A 13,585-nucleotide genomic window follows, 5' to 3' on the forward strand; every position below is an offset into this window, starting at 1 on the left:
TATTCCAAAACTTAATTTAAATCTATTTTCCGTTTCCCAAATTACCGATTTTGAATGTAATGTCACTTTTTCACCTACCCATTGCTATGTGCAGGATCTTTATTATATGGATTGGGCAAGGCCATAGAAGAGGGGATCTTTATTATATGGATTTTTTGTCATTGCCAACCAAATCATTTTGTAATCATGTTCAATCCAAAGATATTGAGACTTGGCATAAAAGACTTGGACATCCTAGCGTTTCTAAATTGTATCTCTTTCCTTTTTTGGAAAAATTTTGTAATACAAATACATTCACATGCAATGATTGTATACTTGGAAAAATTCATTCGCTTCCGTATTCTCATAGTAATTTTGTGTCAAAAAGACCTTTTGAACTTGTGCATTCCGATGTATGGGGACCGGCACCCGTTCTGTCCAAGGGAGGCTACTCCTACTATGTTAGTTTTGTCGATGACTTTACTAGATATACATGGGTATACATTATTAAAAACAAATCCGATGTCTTTAATAATTTTAAAGAATTTTATATTCTTATTCAAAACCAATTTCAAAACAATATAGCTATATTTAGATCCGACTCTGGAGGAGAATACATGTCTAAAGATTTTCAAAATTATTTCAAAACAAATGGAATTTTACATCAACGATCTTGTCCTAAAACCCCGCAACAAAATGGTCTTGCGGAAAGAAAACATAGACATTTAATTGAAACTACAAGAACACTTCTTGTTTCTAAAAATGTTCCTAAAAACTTTTGGGCCGAAGCTCTTCTTACCGCAACATATTTAATCTATCGTATGCCCTCTGCTTCTTTAAAAAATGTATCACCTTTTGAAAAATTATTCAAAATTACTCCAGATTTTAATAGATTAAGGATATTCGGATGTAAATGTTTTGTGCTTGTTCAAGGACAAGATAAACTATCACCTAAAGCTATTGAATGTGCATTCATTGGATATGGTGAAAATAAAAAAGGTTATAGATGCTATGATACTCGAAATAATAAACTCTATATATCAAGAAATGTAAACTTTCTTGAAGAACAAAATGGATTTGATGTTCACACATCTAGAGAAAACTTTGACTATTCCTTCCTATTTGATCTTGCTCCTAGAATTGAAACACCAGATGCAATTACTTGCGATAATACTTGTGATGGCATCTCCCATCATAATGATATACTCCAACATGGTAATGATTCTCAAATTGAGAATCTTAATGAAATAAATGTATATACCCGGCGGTCAGGAAATGAACATCAACCTGCTCTTGAAAGATATTCTCAAGATCTCTCATTAGAAGAACCTATTAATGCACCTAGGAGATCTTCTCGTAATAGTAGACCTCTACAAAAATTTGTATCTTATGAATCTTTCTCACCTAATTATAGGGTTTGTCTCATGTTAATTCATTCATATCATGAGCCTACTTCCTTTAAAGAAGCTAAAGATCATCCACATTGGATTGAAGCAATGAAAGTTGAATTAGAGACTCTTAACAAAGCTCAAACTTGAAGTATTATTCCCCAACCATTAGGAAAAAAGGCAATTGGGTGTAGATGGGTATATAAAGTTAAAACCAAGTGTGATGGATCTCTTGAGAGATACAAAGCTCGTTTGGTTGCAAAAGGCTATGCCCAAGAATATGGAATTGATTATGAGGAAACCTTTGCTCCCGTAGCTAGGATGACTAGTGTGCAAACTTTAATTGCCTTAGCCTCCATTAAACAATGGCCTATATATCAACTTGACGTTAAAAACGCTTTTTTAAATGGAAATTTATATAAAGAAGTGCTTATGGATCCTCCGCTAGGTCTTGAAATTGGTAAAGGAAATATTCTAAAGTTAAATAAAGCTCTCTATGGTCTTAAACAAGCACCTAAAGCTTGGTATGATCTTTTTAGCAAAGTAGTTCTTGATAATGGTTTCTCCTCATGTTATACTGATACTGCTTTGTTTGTTAAAAATTCTAATGATCACATTACAATTATGTTATTATATGTTGATGACATGATTATCACAGGTAATGATAAGAGAGGTATTAACCTTATTAAGAATATTCTCAAAGAAAATTTTGATATGTCTGATCTTGGTTATCTAAGATATTTTTTAGGTATTGAAGTTGCATACTCTCCCAAAGGGTATGTCCTCTCTCTGATGAAGCTTGCCTCCGACATTATTGATAGGTCTGGACTGACTGATGACAAGAAGGTGGAGACGCCATAAATAATCAATGCCAAGATGAGAGCCAGTGATGGCACTCCTTTAGCTGATCCCACACCTTATCGTCAATTGATTGGGTCGCTCACATACTTATCCATCACTAGGCCCGATATTTCTCATGCAGTTCATAGTGCAAGTCAATTTCAGACTGCTCCCTCCACCATTCACATGGCTGCTGTCATGAGAATTATCAGATATTTGAAAGACACCATAACAAAAGGATTATTCTTACCCTCTTCTTCACCTCTTACTTTACTTGCTTATACTGACTCTGATTGGGGTGGTAACCCCGATGATCGTATTTCTACCACAGGGTTTTGTGTGTTTCTTGGAGAGTCACTTATCTCTTGGAGGTGTAAGAAGCAACAGAAAGTTTCACTCTCTTCTACTGAAGCAGAGTATCGTGCGATGGCCACTACCACCACGGAGATCGTATGGTTAAGAAGTTTGCTTAAAGATATGGGAGTCTCATTCTCAACTCCCTCAAAGCTGTGCTGCGACAACAAGAGCTCTATCTACATTGCCAGCAATCACACCTTTCATGAAAGAACAAAGCACATTGAGATGGATTGCCATTATGTTCGTGATGAGTTCCTACGAGGCACCATTCAATTGCCTTATGTTCCAACCGAGTACCAGTTGGCGGACTTCTTCACCAAAGCTTTGCCATCGCCTCGTTTCTTCTTTCTCCTTAGCAAACTCTCGGTGATCTCACCCTGTGTTTGAGGGGGGGTGTTAAAATATGTTGTACATATATATATTTATATATATAGATCACGACACATACACATATATATTAATTATATATATGTCTATGTGTCTATCTACATATATAAATATATATATATATATTTATATCTTTTGTAAATAAACCCATAGGGGTAAAACAGTCTTTTTACTTATCGCATATTGTAACTTTTCTTCTTTTCTTTTATTTCCTTTTTTTTCTTTCTTTTTTATTTTCTTTATTCTTTTCTTTTTCACCTTGGAATGGGCCCCACCTAGGAGGACGTTGGAGCATCCAACGGTCATATTTATGACCGTTGGAAGGGCTCCAACGTCCCTCTAGGAGCCCTTCCAAGGCCTCCTCTTTTGTCTATAAATAAAGGGGTTTCTCCCCATTGTAAAGCATGCTTCTTTGAAGCCTTTTGAGTGGAATATATATTTTTCCTCTTCTTTTGGGTGCCTTACCACTTTAAGTGGTTGTGTTGTTCTTTTGCCCATTAGTGGCTATTTGTATATGTGTGTGCTCTCTTGTTTTGCTCTTGGAGACCTCATTCGGCACTTCATTACAATATATTCTCCTCCCGAATCAGATCTAAGATTGGATAGGTTTCCTAAAAATTGATTTTTAACCATTGCATAAAATTCTTTAAAAAATGAGAAAACCTCAGATTTGCGGTTTAGGAAGAAAATCCATGTAAATCTAGTAAAATTGTCAACAATGACTACGTAATATGAAAAACCTCGTTTAGATACAACATGAGAGGGACCCCATACATCGGAATGAACAAGTTCAAATGACACGTGTGAGAACATAATTCTTTTGAAGAAATGGAATAGCTTTAGATTTTCCAAATATGCAATCTTTACAAGTCATGTGTTTGTCTTTACAAGTATTGTCTAAAAAAGAAAAAAGTGACATCTTTAAAAAATTCGGATGACCAAGTCTCTTATGCCAAATTTCAATACTTTTGACATTTACAAAATTGCAAAATGACTTGGATGGAAGATTAAAGAAATCCATAAAATAAAGATCGCCCCTCCTATGGCCTTGCCCAATCAGCTTTCCTGACTGGAGATCCTGCACGGTGCAATTTTTGGGTGAGAAATAGACTTGACAACCATGATCGTTGATTTGAGAAACCGATAAAAGATTTAACTTAACTTTTGGAATAACTCTTACTTTAGGAACAAAAAAAATTGAGAGGATTTTAAATCAAGTGTTCCAATACTCTCGATTTTTAAAGATGTCCCATCGGCTGTTGAAACATAAGAAGATATTGGGTTAGAAAAAACATTAGAAAGAGAGTTTTTATGAGTTGTCATGTGAAAAGAAGCACCAGTGTCTAGTATCCATCTACCTGGAGGTGATGATGAATAGTCTATGATGGCTCCTGAAGTTGATGTTGAAGATGTTTTGAGAAGATGTGGGAGGACTTCTGAAATATAGCTAAGAGTCTCTTTAATATCTCTTTCATTAACATCTTTTTTTTCTTTGGAGAACTTTCTCCAACCGCGACTACCTTTCCTTTAAGCGTTGGACAAACCAGTTTAAGATGCCCCAATTCATTACAATAGTGACAAATAACACCCTTTCTATACCCATTATTTTTTGAAAAGTTTGGAGGTTTATATACTTTTACATTTGTTTCCGGCCTAGTGACGACAAAAATTTCATCATTCTTGAGACTTATGCCAAGATGAGTTTTCACTTGACATACTTCGGCAAAAGCATCTTCAATAGGTGGGGCTTTGCTTCTATGAAGAAGAGATGCCCGAACTTGTTCAAATTTTGGCCTAAGGTCGTGTAAAAATTGAAAGAAATGTTTTTTTTCAAATTTTTTTCTTCTTAATTCGATGTCTTCCGGAGCCACCCATTTGGGCTCAAGAAGAACAAGCTCATCCCAAAGAGGGGTTAAAGTACTAAAATAATCAAAGACACTCGTGCCCGCTTGTCTAGTAGATCTAATTTTTTTTTTGACAAAAAAATTGTCTGGCTAGATCTTTTTGGGTATACATATCTTTGAGGAAGAACCATGCTTCATTGGCTTTCCTAAATTTCGCAATGTTGGCATAATTTTTAATATCAACATTGTTCATGAACCATGCCAAAATTTTGGCATGGTTACTTTCCCAATCCTCTACTTTGGATTGGTGCTCTTCAATGGCTTTGATGCGGTTGTCTCCATCTAGAGCTTTCTCAACTCTTCTTTCAATTTTCATGAGTTTTAAAGTGGGTTCAAGAGTGGTTCCCATCGCAAAGCCCCATAATTTCTTACCTCTTAGATGATTTTCCATAGCCGATGCCCACATAAGGTAGTTTGCGCCATTGAGTTTGAAGGAGAGCTCAACTCTTGATTCATGCTCCATTGATGAAGAGAAATAAGGAATATAAATAGCTCTAAAGATCTTCCAAGATTATTGAAAATCCAATGGCTCCGATATTATGTAATGAAAATAGCGGAAACACCAATAATTCAAAGAACTCTTTAAAAGAGTTAAGCAAAGAGTCAAGAACACAAACACGTAAAGTGCACAAATAACCCACTAAGGGGTAAAGTGCCTAAAAGGCAAAGAATATTATTGAGGAGAGAAACTAAGTGGGCTGAAAAGCCTTACTTTACAAGAGGGTGACCCCTCTAATTTATAGAGGAAAAGAAAGTGAGAGAGGGGACCGCATGTGGCTCCCTTCTAGTCGTTAGGAGCCCCAACAATCACATTAATGACCGTTGGGGCCCCATGTGGTCCTATTACATAATTAAATAAAAAGAAAAAAGGAAGTAAAAGAAATAAAAGAAATAAAAGAAATAAACCTAAAACTAAAATGGTACATGGAAATGACCATAATACCCCCATTGGGTTTTTGGATATACAATGAAGAAAAGATATATGTATATATATATATACTTATATATATATACGAATGTGTGTGTGTGTGTGTCTATATATATAGAATGTATACATATTTTAAGAGTTTTGGTCCATTCCTATATGGTGTTTGATACACACATTTGTATTTTTCTTAAAACAAACAAACAAAACATATGTATGCATGTATGTGCAGCTGTACCTCCATTCTCATAATTTAAAAAATTGCCGTGTCATACTTTATACCCTTGTGTACTTGTGTGCTCACTGGTACCTATGTGACATAGGTCTTGGTGTGTTCGAGTGTCATGTCATGTCAGCATAGGATATGCATACTAAGTGAAATGTCTGTGTGACATATAATCATACACACATACATGTACTGTGCGTGTGTGTGTTGTAAGGTCATGCCCCTGTTCCTAGTTTTACTAAATTCATGCCATACCAATTGCATCATGTCGCGTTTCACACTTGTGTCTGTGTCTATGTGATGTAGCATCCCAGGTTTAGGCAATAACTTTCTTAGGATTCCTTATTCTATCAAGTTATTTTCCAATATAAGCATATATATTTGAAAACTGATTAATCGTTCAGTCATGCAAGAAATTTCAAGGTGAACTTTTGTTGCATACCATACACAATTCTTCCTTGAAATATGCAGAATCATAGACCTTGGAGACATGAAGATTCAATAATCTCTTCCATATTGGAGTTTTTCTATTGATTTGTTTTCCATCTATTAATGACTGGAGATTTTATCTCCATTGTCTTGAGTGCTATTCGCTAGTGTTTCGTGTTGTCCCTTTGAGTTCTGGCTGGCATTTGAGTGGATGGTTTTTTGATAAGGCTCTTGATGTTGTGAACCATGGTGAACTGATGGATTGGTGGGCAGTACCACTAATAGGGATTCAAAATAGAGCTATTTGTGTTTTGGACAACAAAAGCCTCTTGAAGTCATAGTTTTCAAACTTCTTACTCGGATTCAGATCACTTGACTTGCGAGTCAGCTGGTCAACTCTGTAATTCAGATGAGTTACGACTATGCATTTTCTAGTGTTAAGATATGAAAAAAATCAAAATTCATACTGTATAATCATTAAATTTAGCACATGACATCAATGATTAAGTTATATAAGTATTCAATTATACATAATTGTAAATATTTATGATTTAAAAACATATGATTCTTTACTACGAATATTCTTTTATGAACATTACACATTAAAACCACAAAATGCATGAGAATCATGTGGATTAGTGGTCTTGAATCGGTGACCCAGTTAGGGTCCGATCCGGTCAACTCGGGTGATTTCCAAATGGACTCGGCGGGTTTGCCAACTATGCTTGAAATTGTTGAATTTTAGACCTTTTGGTAATTTCAAGACCAGGCCTTATAGCTATAACGTTAGTGTCTACCAAACTTACCTTAAGCTTATGTTCTTGGGGATTACACCCTCTCCTTTAATTCAAAATCTGTTTTTTTATCTGAAAAAATACTATATTTTGGATAGTGGTATATGGTAAACATCCCGAACATGTGTAACCTTTTAGGAAATATAGCTGATGTCTTTCTTCTGTGGTTATTGCTTGGTTTCTGACACTTTGAACCCTTACTGTGATTTTTTGTTCAATTATTGCAACCATTTGGAAGTCGGTGTAGCCTTCATGATTGGTTATATATTGTCCAATAACTTACTCTTCCTCTTCCTTTGTTTTGTTCAGATAGCTAACCTTTTTAAAGGAGGTGGATTTGTTGGAAGCATATCAAATATGGTGACTGATGACTAAGGGAAAATTTTTGAAACTGGGGAAAATGTATGCATATGGTTGTGTTTGAGCATGTGTATTGTTTGAATTTGTTTGGCTTTGCTGCCTTTTTTTCTGTCTTTTTGTTCATTATCTAAATTAGTTTTGTCCAATATGCGGAAATATTTCAAACAGTGGTGTTACGCCTAAGGAGAAGGCTCCTAAAGTCAACTGGTTGCATCATGGTGATGCACTTGAAAACATCTCAGTTCGAAATGACTTTTTGAGCTCGAACTTCCTTTACTCTTTGCCAACTCAAAACCCTTTTATGAAAGGGCAGCAGTGCTTAAGGTATGACCTGAACTGTAGGAACTAGGAAATGCCATTTTTTTGATATATTTGTGTTATATATCTACTAACAAAGAACTTGCTAGATGTTTGATGTTCAATTTTTTTCTTAAATTCCCGCATATACTCAAGTTTAATAGTCAGAAAGTCCGAAGTGCCTTAGTTAATAATTATGACAAGGAAAGTTTAAAAAGAATAAAGGAATGGGAGGAAATCAGGATAAAAACTCTTTGGTTTTCAGAGTCAAGTATATTAAACTTATAATAGATTATTTTTAATAAAAACTTTTCATTGTGAGAAGCAAATATTTCTTCTTCTTTTCCTTATCTTTCTCATTTTCCTTCTATTTTTCTTCTCTTCTCTTGGTTTTCTATTGCTGATGAAGCCAATGGCTCGATACCCATGGTGTCCTGATTAGAGATTTTCTTCACATAATTTTCACATTTATTAGTGTTTCCAAAAGACTGCTACAAGACCAGCTGATTTTTTTTAAACGTAATCTAAGAAATGACAGCATCACCGCTGCTTCACACAATGCAGGATGCACTATGTAAGTTTTTTTTTGGAGCCTGATATTCCATGACTTTCAACTATTTCGGACAATTTTGTGGAATGTTTTTGTATCATTTTCAATTTTTGAGGCTCCTATATTTTTTTTCTAAAAAGTTAAAATTTAAAGGAAGCCCATGAAATCTCAAGTTTGTCATAATTTCCATCATAGGAAATCCACAAAGCAGTTTTTGACTATGTTTTTTACTTGGTATTGTTAACTTTCAGATATTTGTCAGCATTTTTTTCTTTCCAAAATTGAAAATATTGCAAGATTTTGCCATTAATATAAAAAATTTTAAAATATAAAGGGAAGCTTTTCACAAAATTTGGTACATATAATTGCCTAGTATCTGGACAGGTGTCTTTATTGAAGTCTAAATAAGATGCAGGTTTATACTGTAGAATGGCTTAGGCTGATTTGGAAAACTCAACATGAACCGAGTCTTCTTGACAGTCATTCTTTTCTAGCAGAAGGCCACTAAGGGTCAGCTGTGTTATCTGCTACTCATGAAACCTAAAACATCCATGATTCTGCATTTGACTGTGACATCTGCATGAACCCATTGCTGTACTAGGACATTTTGGTTTTGGTGTGGTCATTGAGGTTGGTGCTGAAGGACTCTTCCTTTTAGCATGCCTCATTTGTATAAGCTGCACCGAGTCCTCTCTTGTTGCAATCAATAGGAAACAGTTTGCATTTCTGTTGCATCTTTATGTGCGAAGTTGATTTTTTCTCTTCTGTTGTATGTGTTTTTGTTCTTCATACTAGTTTAGTTTTGTATGCTTCTCAGGTCAATGGCTTGTATGGTCCAAAGTGTTGAAGGGCCAAGCAGCCTACAAATTTCTAAGGTATGCTTGATTTTCTTTGAAAGTCTGGGGAAGTCATGATTTGATGTATATTTGTATTGTTACACCTTTTATTTCAGATTTGGATGATTTTAAATTGTATATCTTTGACTGCCAAATTCTTATAAGTTTATGCTGCAATTTAAATTTACTTGCATTTGACTAAGTACGTCTTGCTGACTGCTTGATGGACCTTTCTGTAGGTACAGGATGCTGTAACTAGGCTTCAATTCAAGTGCAAAGAATATTTGAGGCCTGGATTGACTGCTCCAGTAGTTGAAAAAGGGTTCTCCAATAAGTTTCCTTCAAAAAAGAAAGAAACTATTGGGAATCATCAACAACACTCTTCTTGGAGCTCAGACCACCACACAAGACTTGAGGAGAGTTCCAAGCATCAAAATTCTCAAGCACGTGGGACTGCTACTGCATCTGTCAGTCATATTACCAAATCACTGGCAGCTTCAACAGTGAGTTCCAGAAAATTTTCTGGATTGGCAAAAGAAGTGTGGAGCCATGATGCACACGTTAGCTCAGCGTCAGATTCGCCATTCATTCAAGTTGGATTTCCTAGCAATGAAAATACCAATTTTGATGAGTTAAGTGAAGATTTTGTGGATGCTATTGAAGATGATGAGCTTTTGAAGGTTAATTTTTTGATATTTGACCCTATTGAATATTAATTCCATTGTCAAAGTGCCAAATGTAAGTACCTTGTTGCATTACCATTTTCTGATTTCAGACTATTGATGTCGACCAAATAGTTATGGATCATTATCAAGCAGCTGGCACACCACAATCATCGGTCTCTAAACTTTCACCTGTTACTCCTGGAGGATTTGCACATGATATTGGTCTTGCTGAACCAGATATAAAATGTAATCATGGATGTAAGGTATATGCATTTGCGGGATAAGCTTGCTATGCTTTAAATGCTGTTAAATGTAATGTCATTTGATGATTGTGTTCATTGTGTAGGTGGTGTATTGCCCCGAAGCTTTGAATCATTTGCAGGAGATGAAAGATAGGCTAATTACTGTTTCAAATGAACTGCTTGATAATGATGATCAGCTTAGCATTCAGCGTTCTGCAGAACTTCGTGGGGAACGGTTGGTACACCATTTTTTTCCAGTTTTCTGCATCCAATTTGAACTTTTAGAAATAGACTGTTTTCACAAGCATACCTTGTGCTCCTTTCTTTTCTTTTCCTCCCAGCTTGCAGCTGAATAAACAAATTCAAAACCTTGAACGATATCTTCACTGCTCAACTGGAGATGAAGAGAGGCAGAGGTCAAATTATTCTACATCCACTCCAACTACATACAAAGTTAACTTAGAAACTCCTCTAACACATGGGACAGTGGATGGTTTCATGCTTAGTTCTCCCGCAACCAATAACTCAGGATATGTATCTTATCGATCAGATTATTATTTCAATTCAAATCAATCACCTATGTTGGTTTCATCCTTAGATCGGAAGAGTAACACATTCTCTTCTGTGGAGAGGGAAGTCTTTACCCCAAAGTTGGTGGATGTGAACTATATTGATGGATCTTTAGACAAGAAGTGGAGTAGCATAGATTTCCCATGGACCAGGAAGCTAGAGGTGATACTTTTATGATACTGATATGTTTCTGGGGTTTATTTCTTTCTGCTGCATATTTTGACACTTTTCTTTATTCAGGCAAATAATAAGAAGGTATTTGGAAACCACTCCTTCCGTCCAAATCAAAGAGAGGTGATAAATGCAACAATGAGTGGATGTGACGTTTTTGTCTTAATGCCAACAGGTGGTGGAAAAAGCCTGACATATCAGGTATTGTTGTTATATGCCATTTCAAATCTTTATTTTTGGACATTATCTGAGAGTTTAGCATTATTTGTCAAGCAATTTTTAATTCTTTTTGCGATAAACTTTGAAATGAACCTACTCATAGTGTAGTTAATTGTGAACCAAACAATATAGTTGCTGTGCACTCATTTACAAATATACTTTCATTTTGAACACTGATCATTTGAAAATTTTGAGTTTGCTCCATGTGTTTGATTGGTTGCTGCAGCTTGATCATTCTTGTACCTATATCTTTGGATCAAGAGAACCAGCAAAATATCTTGTGTTCTGGGGAATTTGCTTTGCATATGATTTTTTTCTGAAATATTTAATGTGAACCACTCTGACAGATGGTTCATCTTACTTCACCTTTACTTTCTCTTATTAGCTTCTCTTTGTTCCTTTCCCTAGTATTGAGATTCTTCGCTTGTACTCCTTATTAATCTCTTACAGATTAGGACTTGGGAGCCATTCTGTGCTCTGATCATGGTCACTTGTTAGATGCTGCTTACTCTCAGGAAATTATACACTTAGATCAAGTTAATAACTCTAAAATGCATTTTTTTCTGAAGAGAAGAGTTATATTTAAAGATTCACATAGGTGTAAGATTGCATGTCTTTATAAACGTCATCCTCAGCATGTCTTGTCCCATTCACTTGCTGTTGGTGCATGTCCTACAAATGTGTGCAGTTTTGAGATAAACAAGCAAAATAAAGCTAATAGACATATAATATCTGTTGCTGTTCTCGAGACAAACACAAATTCATGGGTGTATATACATAGTAGTTCGACTTTTAACTCTCTTCAGGTTCATTAATTTTGACATAATTATATATATCATATATGATATATGTGTGTATGCTTATCTGCATGATTTTATTAATAACTATGCTGGGTAATTGACCCTCTATCATTAAATTAAACACAAATTTCGTAATCATTCTTCCCACGAGTTGGAACTAAATTGGGAGGTTTTCACCTTTCACACCTATGGTAACCTGCTGCATAATACTTAGCTCGGGAAATAACATTTTTGCTTGACGTATGCCTCCCATGCAATAAATATTCCACTAGAATCACATAGTGAGTATTCAATTTGGTGCTCTCTACTTTTTCCCTAATAGCAAGGTTAACTAAAACCATCCCTTGAGGCAGAGGATTCTACAGATCAGCAATGGTCCTGGAATCCACATAATAATCAATTTAAGGGTGTTAGTCAGTTAATCTTGATGATGTTCTCTTTGCAGGTTGACTGTATCTCCATCTTCATGCTGGCTAGATTATCATCTGCAACTTTGTTTCCTATTGCTCAGATTTTCCATATGACTGTAGATCATGATCTCCTAATGTTTATTTTCCCAAGACCAACCTTGCACCAGTTTAGTTCCCTTAAGAGAGATGATGAGGGAACCCTTTTGCATCTACATCTCTATGTGATTTCTCTCCTGGCATTTAACAAGCTATCAACCAAAGAATAGATGGTTATGCATCTCCTCTTCATGTTTGCACAAATGCCATTCATATATTCTCTATACTTTGTTAACGAGGCAACTCGTTTGCATCTAAATGTATGTATGATGTCCCTACGGACATTTTTAACAGTCCAACAACTAAAGAAGAAATGATTACAAGTCTCCTGGTGATGTTTGCACTTGTGGCATTGGTTAGGAAGTGCAACACCTATTCTCCTTAACCCGTCCCAAAGTTTACTATTGGCAACAAGATGTATAACTGAAGAGGCTGTAGAAGATAGTCTTTGCCTCATCTTTTCTCCACGGTACTGCATTTTTTGATTTTTATGTTTTCCCTATTGTTTTCTCTACTGAAAAATCATCCACAACCTCTGTCTTTCATATGAAGAAGTCTCCTGTTGATGTTTGCACAAGTGGTGTTGGTTAGGAAGTCCAACATCTGTTCTCCTTAATCTATCTCAAAGTTTACTATTTGCAACAAGATGTATAACTGAAGAGGCTCTAGGAAGATAGTCTTTGCCTCATCTTTTCTCCACAGTACCACATTCTTGATTTTTGTGTTTTCCTTATTGTTTCTCTACTGGTACGAAGAATATCCTCTTGATCAAACAAGGTGAGTGTCTCCATACTGCTATGCATGTGATTGACTGAAATGAGGTGTGCCCATATGGATGCCAATGCCTTCCTTAACTGTGCATCATAGCCAGTTAGTCACTGAAGCAAATATTTGTGTGATTTTATTTGTGGTGAATGTTATTCACTGGTAATCAGTAAGCCACACTACGTTATCATTTTCTTGTGTACATTGTTCTGTGCTTCTAAACAATTTGTTATCTGTCCCATCTGCAGCTTCCTGCTCTTATATGCCCTGGAGTAACCTTGGTTATTTGTCCTCTTGTCTCCCTTATCCAGGATCAAATCATGCATTTGTTGCAGGTGAAATTTACTGATACCTTCTTTTCTTTCTCTGTTTTTA

The 13,585-nt window shown here is 35.6% G+C and overlaps 1 protein-coding gene across 1 annotated transcript in view; it reads left to right on the forward strand.

Moving 5' to 3' along the window:
- The window catches only part of RECQ4A (DNA helicase (RECQl4A)), an 86,156-nt gene that overhangs the window by 6,512 nt on the left and 66,059 nt on the right, over positions 1–13,585 (forward strand). The window contains exons 4-12 of the mRNA XM_090010888.1: positions 7,539–7,631; positions 7,758–7,913; positions 9,254–9,311; positions 9,512–9,952; positions 10,048–10,200; positions 10,284–10,414; positions 10,521–10,911; positions 10,990–11,121; positions 13,459–13,545. Coding sequence (XP_089867014.1) covers positions 7,597–7,631; positions 7,758–7,913; positions 9,254–9,311; positions 9,512–9,952; positions 10,048–10,200; positions 10,284–10,414; positions 10,521–10,911; positions 10,990–11,121; positions 13,459–13,545 — 1,584 coding nt within the window. The 5' untranslated portion in view covers positions 7,539–7,596. The remainder of the gene's footprint in view (positions 1–7,538; positions 7,632–7,757; positions 7,914–9,253; positions 9,312–9,511; positions 9,953–10,047; positions 10,201–10,283; positions 10,415–10,520; positions 10,912–10,989; positions 11,122–13,458; positions 13,546–13,585) is intronic.

The sequence above is a fragment of the Nuphar pumila genome, chromosome 1 (genome assembly GCF_984573655.1).
Source record: "Nuphar pumila chromosome 1, dmNupPumi1.hap1.1, whole genome shotgun sequence".
In the NCBI taxonomy this organism is placed as follows: domain Eukaryota; kingdom Viridiplantae; phylum Streptophyta; class Magnoliopsida; order Nymphaeales; family Nymphaeaceae; genus Nuphar; species Nuphar pumila.